The sequence below is a fragment of the Taudactylus pleione genome, unplaced genomic scaffold (assembly GCF_031769625.1).
Source record: "Taudactylus pleione unplaced genomic scaffold, aTauple2 ptg000191l, whole genome shotgun sequence".
Taxonomy (NCBI): Eukaryota; Metazoa; Chordata; class Amphibia; order Anura; family Myobatrachidae; genus Taudactylus; species Taudactylus pleione.
The window spans coordinates 759977-772648 of NW_028284593.1; the positions used below are offsets into that span (position 1 = coordinate 759977).

A 12672-nucleotide genomic window follows, 5' to 3' on the forward strand; every position below is an offset into this window, starting at 1 on the left:
GAGGTCCACTGTTTTCTATGCTTATTATGTTCAGAAAGCATGCATTCCATTGATCTATTGATGTATATAGATGTGCCTCTCATTGTGTCTGTCCTTAGGCCTGGTGCTATTTTACAAGTGTATTGAGGCAAATTTCCCTGTACCGTTCACAGAATGTGTAATGCTGTATTAACTTACTCGAAGCGACGATGGGAATAGACTTGTGATTTCTTCAGTACATTATATTATTTATCCCTAAATGATGGTGTTTGTACATGTTACGGGTTCCAGTGCTGACAGTACGGGAATCCATAATGGGAATTATTTCCAGTACAAAACTTGTTGGTGTTTCTTATAAATCAAAGTTGTTTGTTTTTTATTTAATTGTGTTTTTTAATTTATTTCGAAGCATCGTTTTCTCTTCTTCATCTGGTTCATGTATAGGGTAGGGGGTGGTTCTATTAAAAGTACTGTTTTCTTATATAAATTTATTGCTGAACCCACAGCAGAAATCAAACATACAGATGTATCCTTGCTCATCTACCCTCAAAACGCTATGCAGCCTGATATGCCTGGCATGAGTGAGCCACCAGGTCCAGTGCAACTCTGCTAGCGTCTGGTATCTTTTTCTACCGAAAATAACTCTAGGTTACAATGTGATGCAACTAGGATGCACCAGGAGACTGTGCTGAATAATTTGATATGTGACACTTGTATATCTGAGTGCGACTGAGACTGTAAACGGAACTTGACGTGGAAAAAAGCTGTGGCCGCTACATCATAGCACTTCACATGCTGCGTGAGAAACCCACATAGATATATATATCAGAGTCTCATAGGACCAGGTGCGCCAAGAGGGGCTATTTGGTGCAACCGCAGCAAAAACGAGTGAACACACATCTGTAAGTGTCAACCTTCATATATGTGAACTCTAATGTAGTATAAGCCCTGTATTCCTATTTCATCAAGTCAGCAAGAATTTAGCACACCCTCACACTGGTGACTAGACTTTGGTGGCCTATGGATTTTGGACTGTTAAAGTATAACTTCAAGTATACTCTGTGGAGCCATAGGTTCCTCACCCCTGTTATAGCAGATGATGATTACCTTTATTATATTAACATTTAATCCTTACAGATTGTGCCATTTGATTGTTTATGTCCCCTGCTCCCACATAATTAGAAACTTAAACATGATTAGTTAGATCCTGACCAGAATGTATTTTGCAGAAAACAAATGTTGCTCACTGTGCTTTAGTGAAGTATGCCCCTCACACCTTTATATGGTAAAGCAAATGATTATACTTCTTAGGTCAGTAATGATGTCAACCTGTTTTCAAACTTTAAATGGGTAGGACATTTGGCTTGCTGGTCTGGAGGTGGACATGGAATCCAAGTGCCCAATAGGCCAATTTTTGTACTGACACTGTGTGGTATGAACCAAGGCTAACATACTGACACAAGCAAATGCAGAAAATATTTAGAAAAAATATTCCTAGGGTCCAGTCCCCCAGGTTATTCTCTGATCTGTTGGTTATAGTGGGGAGCTGGTCCATTCTAGTGTTCACTCTAGCTCCGGCGGCAGGCAGGGCGCCGGAGCTAGAGAGGGCAACTTTGTGCGCGCGCCGAAGCAGGGGCGTGGCCATGAAAAGGGGGCGTATCTATAAGACGCTTCCCCTTTTAGTCATACTTGGGGGCGTGCCCGGCACTTACAGACACGCCGGGCAGCCCCCAAGCGCTGCAGACAGTGAGAATAGATGCCGGTAGATACCAAACATTTCTCCACCCCCGGGAGACTGCGTCCCGCGGGTGAAGACGACACCCGCAGGCTGTGAGGGCAGGGCGCTTTTTGCCCTCCAGAAGGAGGACAGGGCGCTGCACCCCGCTAAAACAGCCTAGCGGGAACGCTATCATTCTAAAAGTAGTTCCGGCACCCAGATAACTGATTCCTGCCTTTACAATGTTAGAAGTCAAGCTGTCAGTATGAACAAGCTTTAAGTTGAGAATTCAAATAGCCGCATTAACACGTTTAATAACAGGTTAATGTTGCTAAAGCTATTTAACGTAGTGGCCGTGAGTTCTTTGTTAGCCAGTTAACTTTCCAAAGGATTTAGTGTGTTTATTTTTCTCGCAGCCCCTGAGCAGGTGAAAAGTTTGGGAAAATCCCTATATTAAGGTATAAATGTCTTGACTTGGTTTAGAACCCCCGGGACACCCCCCTATATGATTAATTAGGCACCTAGAAGTTTTTAATTAGCTTAATTTGCCCAATAATGACATGTAATATTCTGCAAAATGCAGAATAATGGGTTAATGTGCGACAGGTAAATATAAGGGTGTTGTATATTCATGGGACAAGTGTTTTTAGGCCTGCAGGTGGGAGTTACAGATTTTTTTTTTAAACAAATTATTAAAAGTGGCTCAAATTCAAAAAAAAAAATCATCTTACAGTGCATCCGGAAAGTATTCACAACACTTCACTTTTTCCACATTTTGTTATGTTGCAGCCTTATTCCTCAAAATTCTACACACAACGTGTAAAAAGTTTTTTTTGCGATTTTTTCAAATTTAATACAAAAAAAAAAAAAAACCTAAGAAATCATATGTACATAAGTATTCACAACTTTTGCTCAATACTTTGTTGATGCACCTTTGGCAGCAATTACAGCCTCAAGTCTTTTTGAATATGATACCACAAGCTTGGCGCACCTATCTTTGCGCAGTTTTGCCCATTCCTCTTTGCAGCACCTGTCAAGCTCCATCAGGTTGGATGGGAAGCGTAAGTGCACAGCCATTTTCAGATCTCTCCAGGGATGTTCAATCGGATTCAAGTCTGGGCTTTGGCTGGGCCTCTCAAAGACATTCACAGAGTTGTCCTGAAGCCACTCCTTTGATATCTTGGCTGTGTGCTTAAGGTCGTTGTCCTGCTGAAAGATGAACCGTCGCCCCAATATGAGGTCAAGGGCAGGTTTTCATCCAGGGTGTCTCTGCACATTGCTGCATTCATCTTTCCCTCTATCCTGTCTAGTCTCCCAGTTCCTTCCGCTGAAAAACATCCCCACAGCATGATGCTGCCACCACCATGCTTCGCTGTACGGATGGTATTGGCCTAGTGATGAGCAGTGCCTTGTTTCCTCTAAACATAACGCCTGGCATTCACACCAAAGAGTTCTTTTTTTTTTTTGTTTCTCATGGTCTGAGAATTCTTCCGGTGCATTTTGGCAAACTCCAGGTGGGCTGCCATGTGCTTTTTACTAAGGAGTGGCTTCCGTCTGGCCACTCTACCATACAGGCCTGATTGGTGGATTGCTGCAAAGATGTTTGTCCTTCTGGAAGGTTCTCCTCTCTCCACAGAGGAATGCTGTAGCTCTGACAGAGTGACCATCGGGTTCTTGGTCACCTCCCTGACTAGGGCCCTTCTCCCTCGATCGCTCAGTTCAAAACAGCAGATATTTTTCTGTACCTTTCCCCAGATTTGTGTCTCGAGACAATCCTGTCTGGGAGGTCTACAGACAATTCCTTGGACTTCATGCTTGGTTTGTGCTCTGACATGCACTGTCAGTGTGGGACCTTATATAGACAGGTGTATGCTTTTCAAAATCATGTCCAATCAACTGAATTTACCACAGGTGGACTCCAATTAAGATGTAGGAACATCTCAAGGATGATCAGTGGAAACAGGATGCACCTGAGCTCAATTTTGAGCTTCATGGCAAAGGCCATGAATACTTATGTATATGTGATTTCTTAAGCTGCATACACACACAACGATTGTTTTAATGAACGATTTTAGTAAACGATTTTTTCCCTTGAAAAAATGTACTAAAATCGTTTACTAAAGTTGTTCATTTACTAAATGTCATGAACGATTTTTATGAACTACCAACGATTTTTGCATATTCCCTTAATGAAAATCGTTGAGTTGACAAGTCTGACTGAACTACAAACGACAAACTACAAACGTGAACGCGCATGAACGATAATCGTTCATCGTTTGACTCAGAAAGTGAACGATTTTTGCAAACAATTATCGTTAAACGATATCGTTTAACGATAATCATTAAAAAAATCGTTGTGTGTGTATGCAGCTTTAGTGTTTTTTTTGGTTTTTATTAAATTTGCAAAAATCTCAAAAAAACTTTTTACACTTTGTCATTATGGGGTTGTGAATACTTTCCGGAGGCACTGTATAGGCAGGTTTATGCGCCCCAAATTAAGCTAGAGGATTTAATTTGCTGAAAACACTTGCTTTATATAATTTTTTCATTTAAAAAATATGCAAAAATCAGTCATTTGACACTTTTTAGGGGCCCCAATTACTTTCCTTATGGCCACTGATATACTTTGTGAATTGTTATCCAATGTTAGTGTGCACTTTTTGGGGGCCAAGGCTGACTTACCCATTTTTTCCCCATATTTAACGTGTTTAACATCATAGAAAATTGCAGTGCAACCACTTTTTAAAATTGGATTGAACGTGAAGTGGGAGCGCGCATAGTTATGCTAAGTAAAATTACATTACAATAAGCGCGTTAATTGGAGCCGAAGTAAACAACATTTTTACCAATTGAATTCCCACCTAAAACAGAACAAGCTAATTTGTTGGTCCTGCAAATTTGTTATTTTTTTAGTTAATAAAATAATGTCCTGACTTATGGGACTTATTTTTACCCAAAAAATAATATATGATCCATTTTGACAGCTCCCAAGTAATTTTACAAAAATGCTTTTGCATAAGAAAAAAAATGAGTTAAAGATAAAATGGAATAACAAGAGGAAGAAGAGTGAATTCACTTCCTGCTGCATGTTTTCTTGGTTATATGGTGTGCTAGCGTTCTGAGCTATTGTGTCATGCTATGGGAAGCACCTGCTTACTGAGGGCATATCCTGTCATACTGCTAAATGTCCCAGGAAACCACAAAGACTTCAAAAAGCTGAAATACTAAAAGTAGTGAAGAAGGACCAGAGAACTACAGACCTCTTGGTAAATCATAGCAAGCTCCTCCGTCCAAAAGGTGCGGAGAGGTTTCCGAATCATCAATCTCTTTAGGTTATATATTTTTTATTACTGGCATAAAATTTGTTGATCGTTCAGACCATTACACAAAGCGCCCTCCAGCTTATGTTACATTCTATCTTCCATCATGCTCTAATAGAAAGTTCAGTAAGAGGGAGGGCAGAGCGGCAGGATGGCTGTTTGTTTACTGACCTTCTGGGAAGAATAAATTGGCAGTCTTTATACAGCTAAAGGCTATGTAATACCTGCTGCTTAAGTGATCATCAAAGTATGGGTCTATCATATTTTCTAGGGAGTATGGACATTGGGCTGCTTGTAGTGATCAGTAGGTCTCTGACCTACTGAGTGATCAGTAGGTATCTGCTTAAAGGACCTGTTTCAGAGATGGACGCAGCTGCGTTCGCTGTTGCACCTGTTGACAGAGTCCCAGATCAGATCAGACAACAATATTTTTATCATTGTCTGATTTGAACGAGTGTATGCACCATAAGACTTTTGCAGAAGAATTTTTTTTTCGCCAGATTTTCTCGCTCCCGACAATCCTCAGCATTTATAGATTGCACAGCTGCAAATCTACTGAAGAGGTTTGATTCTGAGTCGGATGTAGTTGTGTCTGTCCTGGCATCTTTTTCCACAGTTTCTAATGCTGCTACAAAACCCTTCCCTGGTGTACATTCGTGGGTCCAAATGTGCAAGGACTGAGACGCCTACTAGCAGTGTCTATAGACTCTGCATTACCATCTGGTGCTTCTTTAGGAGCACCATCAGTTGCAACATCGAATCTTGCTCCGGCCCCATGGCAGGTGCAGTTTCTCCTATGTGAGCGGCTGTGCGTCCCTGGGCCTGATTCAGAGATGTACGCAATGCCGATATTTACACAGTTCAGCGATTATTGGTAAACTGCGTATGTGTCAAGGTACATTACCGTAGCAGAACAAAAAATAATATATAACACCCGCGCTCCAATGAATCAGGAGTGCAACTCAAGAAATCGTGACCTACACACGTCACCAAATAAGCATAAAAAGACAGAAAATATACACTTGAGCGCTCCTCCTCTGAAGTAAATAATCCCAATAAATTAATTAAAAGACAGTTAAAAAAAGTGCAAATGATCTCTTCAAATTCTTCAGCATTTGTTTGGATGTGCTGTTTGACACTGAAGGGGTTGTATACTAGTGTGTTGAAAAAGGACATTGTCGTGTTTACTTCATTTTTTATTGGAGGAAAATGTACTAACAAGAATATTACATCTGAAGAATTTGAAGAGATCATTTGGACTTTTTTGAACTGTCTTTTAATTAATTTATTGGGATTATTTACTTCAGAGGAGGAGCGCTCAAGTGTATATTTTCTGTCTTTTTACATTACCGTGGCAGTTTGCAGCGACTTTTGCTCGCAGTGTGATTTACAGGCACGGAAAGGTAACTGGGAGTGGCGGCAAAAGTCGCAGGTGTGTTGCGTCCATTTTTGGGGTGTGTCACAGCCTGCGTCTGTGATCCTGTACGCAATAAAAATGTCACCGGCATCTCGCTTCCCACTGCCATTCTGCGCAACCATATGGTTACCCAGAAGACCAATAATTAGAATAATCTACAGCAGGTACTACATCTTTGAACACAGATGCTCGGAACTGCAAAGCTGCAGGTAGGCGTCTCAATACATTCTTTGGCGTCTGCGACATATGCATATTTTCGCATAGACACTGTGCACGGGATCGCAGCTACAGTGACATTAGCGTACATCTCTGTATGCAACTGCTTTAAGTAACACACATGCAACACTCCCATAAGACTGATTATTACTGCGCATCTAAATTTGATCTGCGACTCTAAATCGGGACGCATGCATAGATGAAAAACATCGCTCCACTGCATCCGACTCAGAATCAGGACCCCAGCAAGCACCTGCCTGCGGTCACAGCTTTGGGTGCCTTCTATAGCACACCATGCTTGCAATCTACACTTGTCTAATTAATCCTGGAAGCAAGCAAATCAACCTTAGAGCACTAAAGATAAATAGTCATTACAAAAACTGCGTGCTTGAGAGAAAAGATCTTTCAGAATCAGTGTGGAATTCCCTGTAAATCTCTCAAAAAAATTACAATCGTATAGAAAAGCCGTATAAAGTAACACATGGATTTCTAAAGTCACCATAATAATCAACATTCTCCAAACCAAAAAATATGAAGCTTATTCCATAATTTTATACCTAATTAAAGAAAGAAAGAAAGAAAAGCAAGTTTTTGCTCCATATATTACAATAGCTTAAATGTTTCTTATATTTCAGTTCCAACCTACAGTATGAGTAGATATAATATCAGCACATGGAATTAATGAGACCTCTGTCTCAGATATCTGGTTTCATAATGTGCAGATAGGGCACAGGTTGGCATGCTAATGTATTAATGGGGCTGATGCTGCCGTGTAAATATTGGTGTGCTATTGTGTTGGTTGGGCACAGGCTGGCATGTTAGTAGTGTGCAAAAGACTGGTATAATAGGTTTCTGAATGTTCTAAAGGCTGGTATGACATACTGGTTATTTTGGGCTGTATAAACTCTTAAGGGATTCCATTTTTTTAGTTTTAACACAAAAAGCCTGAAAAATTCCAGTGTGGACTTTAGTGGTGGTTTCAGTTAAAACGGAAAAAGCCCCAAAATGTCGTCACTCTGTATCTCGTACAAGGATAGCCCTTGTCATCCAATCACACCCTGAGATCTGAATGATTGTGGCTGCTATTATTCTACCCACTTCCAGATCTAGTGCTACCTGCTTTGGGTACTCTATCTCCTCTCAGCTTCTGACGGCACCATGTTAGGAGCTGTTGGATGCTGCTCTACCTAGGCACTAAGGGCCTGATTAAGACCCACTCGCGAGCGGCTGTCCGCTCGCAAGTGGGTCGATGTTATGGACTGAGCATGCGCACGACGGAGGCAGCTCCGTCGTGCGCATGCGCCAGACGCGACGAGCGAAGGAAAGTCCTTCGCTCGTTGTGTCCGATCAAAGGGGGCGTGCTGTCAATGTTGATTGACAGCACGCCCCCTTTGGTGGGCGTGCCGGGGGCGTGCCTCCCTGACGGGGGCGTTCCCACGGGAACGCCTCCCGTCAGAAGCCGGCCCACTGACATCACTAGTGATGTCAGTGGGAGTGATTTTGGCTCTGATAGAGCCAAAATCACTCCGGAGCTTGCGGTTGAAAACCTCAACCGCAGGCTCCGGCTCGCAAATTCGATGGTCGCGATGGTCTCGACCATCGCGACCATCACAATGCACGCTCGTATAGCCTGTGGGTGGTGACCCACAGCTATACGAGCGTCCAGGAGGACGCTCCATGAAAATGGAGGCCGGCCCTCATTCAGAGCGTGCGCTCTGCTCAGAGCGTACGGCTCTGAATGAGGGCCTAAAGGCCTATAAACCAGCTTACGTCAGTTCATCGAAAGCCAGCTCCTAGACTTTACTGTGGCACTGCTCTCCTGTAATGGCATGTAAGCATCTCTTCTCTCTTGGCATCCTGTCCTCTGAGATATTCTCTTCTGGGATTGCACCCTAGCACTTTATTGCCCCCCCCCCCCTGTTACTCTCTGCCTTCGAACGCTCTTTCCTGGAACACTCATCTTTGGAATCCTGTCCTTGGGACCTGCCCTTCTCTCCGTTGGGACCATACCTCCCTGCCCCATGACAGTAATATTTATCCAGAGAAATATCTGACTTTTTAGCACTACAGATATTGTTGTAATTCCTGTCTAAAGGTGCGTATCCACTAATAGACATAGAAACGAGAGCACATTGTAATCGTGCTGTCGTTTCTATGTCTGTGATTTGCCTACACTGTAAGTTCAGTCGTTCAGTTGTAGGCACATCCATCATCCCTGTACAAGCTGAACCTGATGTGATTGTCAGGTTGACCAGCATGTACTGGCGATGATAGATGGCAAAAACAACCAGTGGGCTCACGCATCGCTGGTCATTTTTTACATTTACCTGGCCGATATGTGAACGATTTGCAGGCGATTAACAAGCGATTGAACGATAACAATGTCGTTATCGTTCAATTGGCCTGTTTAATCGCCTAATGGATATGCACCTTTATAATTTTTGTAAGATACAGATTTTTCTTACAATAAAACCTAGATGGTTTTGCTTCACTTTCCCTGACTTGAGTTAGTTATTTGATAAACCTACTAACTATGTAATGTCTACCTGTTTGTTCCTTAGGATCACATAGTGAGATTTCTTTGGCTTTGTGTGACTAGGCCCCATGTTTACAGTACAGTGTGTGGGTTGCCTTTAGGAAGACCTGGTTATTTCAAGCTGTCTCATTTCCTGGGATTTAATGTTTCTGATATTGTTGCGGGAGGAGGATGAGCATCTGTTAGCACAGCTGTTTCTCCTTTGCCTGATTCTGCTCTGAACTTTCCATTACATATTATGACTATTTTGCTACACTTACATAGCACCGAGAATGGCACAAGAGAGACAGTCTAATCCTGAAAATGTTAATTACTTTCTTTGAATGTGGTGCTAAGGATTTAATGCACCTGTTCAACATAACATTTCAATTGTGGAAGCGGTTAATGATCTCCCGTTGCCAGAGGCTATTTATGTTATAGTATAACACTGACACTGGTTTCTTTTTTCTTTCTTCAGTTTTAAAACCATCATTCACTACATAGATAACCAATTTGAGCGCTACCTTCATGATGAGAGTGGTCTGAACAGGCGGCACATCATTGATAATCGCGTGCACTGCTGCTTTTATTTTATTTCCCCATTTGGACATGGGTAAGTTACTGAACACCCACCCAAGCTACAGGCCCTGTCTAACTCTCACCTAATTGATGTGTATGACAAGACACCAGCACAATGTCTTAGTAATATTTATTTGGGTTTCAGTGTTACATATGTACCAAACACTATGGAACAAGAAATAAAAAGTTGAGTACGGGAATGAATAGGTAAAATAACCTGTATCACTGAGATTGGGCTAAGGAATGTAGTAGAAAGCATATGATGGGCCAAATGTAATAGGGTGAGAGTTTAGAAAATGTGAGTTTTCTCACACTTATTAAACTGGGCCAATGTAATAGAGTCCGAGGAACATATAAACTCGCATGTTTTTCAGACTCAAAAAACTCTCACGATTTAAACTCTCATCCAGATGTTTTCCCATTTTGAAGATACAACTCGACCAATGTAATAGTGTGAGAGTATACTGCTAAACTGTCATTTTCTAAACTCTCACCCTATTACGTAAAAACATTAGTTGTGCCTGCGCTTGAAAGATGATGAGGTGGTTATGAGATAAATGAGTAGAGATAACTAAGTGTAGATGGTAAGTATTTAATTTATTTATAAGTTGCAGAGTTATTATGGAGTCACAGTGCTCCTTGTCTGCTAAACACTTATGACGCAGGGTGGGTAGGGGGGAAGGTATAGGGAAGGGGGATAGTGATTGATCCCGGATTGAATCCGGAGGTGTCTAGTGCCAAAATGGTTGGGACTAGTAATTGTTGTTAGACGGTGTTGTGTGTCTATAGCACAATGGATATGATCATTGAGGGTGGGTAATTGTCACATGGAGCATCCAAATAGATAGTGGAAAAAAATTAGGATAAAAAATGATAGAAAAAAATCTAGGTAATGGTGCTGTGGAGGGGCGGCGTCCCGTGCCCTCCGGTCCGTCAGCTTACCCTATGTCCCGTGAAATACAACGATGCTCCACTGTCCTTGATGGTAATCGACCCGCTGCTTGAGTGTGCTGTTCGCCGGCCACGGGGACGTCTGACGGAGCCCACGCTTCCTTGCGGTCACATGGTCCCGGCTGACTAATGACGTGGCCGGCCACTCGACCAACCAGCCGGTGGGGAGACTTGGGAAATGTAGTTCTATTATGCAGCTCCGGGTGTGCACATATGCTGTGTGCCGGACAAAGTCAGTGGGTTCGTTGGTGGATTCGCTGGCAATAAATCAATAAAGATGATGGTGTGTGTAGGACTGTCTATGTCCAACGCGTAGCGGCAGGTTAGCCTTCTTCAGGGACTTGAAGAAGACTAACCAGCCACTACGCGTTGGACTGGCTGGTTGGTCGAGTGGCCGGCCGCGTCATCAGTCAGCCGGGACCACGTGACCGCAAGTAAGCGGGGGCTCCGTCAGACATCCCCGTGGCCGGCGAACAGGAAGGAACACAGCGAGTGTGCAACGCCACACACACTCAAGCAGCAGGTCGATTACCATCAAGGACAGTGGAGGATCGTGGTGTTTCACAGGACATAGCGTAAGCTGACGGACCGGAGGGCACCGGACGCCGCCCCTCCAGAGCGCCATTATCTAGATTTTTTTTCTATAATTTTTTATCTATCTTCTATCCTAATTTTTTTTTTTCCCCCCACTATCTATTTGGATGCTCCATGTGACAATTACCCACCCTCAATGATCATATCCATTGTGCTATACACACACAACCCCCTCTAACAACAATTACTAGTCCCAACCATTTTGGCACTAGACACCTCCGGATTCAATCCGGGATCCATCACTATCTCCCTTCCCTATACCTTCCCCCCTAGCAGACAAGGAGCACTGTGACTCCATAATAACTCTGCAACTTATAAACAAATAAAATACTTACCATCTACACTTCGTTATCTGTACTCATTTATCTCATAGCCACCTCATCATCTTTCACGCGCAGGCACAACTATTGTTTTTACTTATGCTAATTAGGAGTGGGTATTACTCCTAGTGCCCGCTGCTCATACTACTACCCCAAGAGTAAGCACAGGTGGTATTCAATTTCTCTCACCCTATTACATATAGGGGAATATGTATCAAAGCTTAATGTGAGATAAAATTGTGAGATATATATCACCAACCAATCAGCTTCTAACTTACATTTTGCAGGTTGTGTTTAAGAAATTATACTTTGGAGCTGATTGGTTGGTGATATATATTTCACAATTTTATCTCCCATCAAGCTTTGATACAGCCTTTAAGCCCGATATGTTCTAAAAATTAAGAGAAATGATTACAAATTAGGAGATGCTTACACACGTTCAAAGCTCTTTTACACATTTTGGTAGTAAACTTGTATAACTGTTACAGACATGAGGCATGTGTGAAAATAAGAGTAGAGGAATTGTTATTTCTCATATAAAAGTAACCTGTAGACTAATAGCCTGGTGGTTTACCTCTATGAAACAACAGTGTTATGTGACACAGGTCCTTTATTTGTGTGATTTAAAATCTTTAGTACATGAAAACCTAAGCAACACAGATAATGACTAATGCAATGACCAAATTCCCATGTACTTTGTCCCTAAGCTTTTCCTTCTTAATTATTCTAAGCTACTTTTTCACCAGAACTACAAACTTGCAAACTAAAAACTTACTTGCCATAGTATTATCTACTATCATCACTGTCTCTTTTTTTACATTGAATACAGTGGTATAAAATCATGAGACGTTTATAGCTGTGATTAAACTCACTACTATGAAAGAACATGTGCTTTTGCTCATTCATACATATGCAATGATATGGAAACAGAAAGCAACCCGGCCATCCTGAAGCAGCATTGAACCCTCGCATGCTAGTTAGGGCCAGCTCATATACAAATATTGTGCATTTCAAACAGTTAAGAGAAGACTACCATGTAGATCCCTGGTAGCTCCACATCTAGA

General features: G+C 42.1%; 1 protein-coding gene across 2 annotated transcripts in view; it reads left to right on the top strand.

Moving 5' to 3' along the window:
- Positions 1–12672, top strand: part of LOC148519293 (septin-2A) — a 131711-nt gene that overhangs the window by 32330 nt on the left and 86709 nt on the right. For both annotated transcript variants that reach the window (XR_015878949.1, XM_088476660.1), the window contains exon 6: positions 9643–9777. Coding sequence is in view for 1 of the 2 variants with exons in the window: in XM_088476660.1 (XP_088332786.1) it covers positions 9643–9777 (135 nt within the window). In the remaining variant the exon portion in view is untranslated. The remainder of the gene's footprint in view (positions 1–9642; positions 9778–12672) is intronic.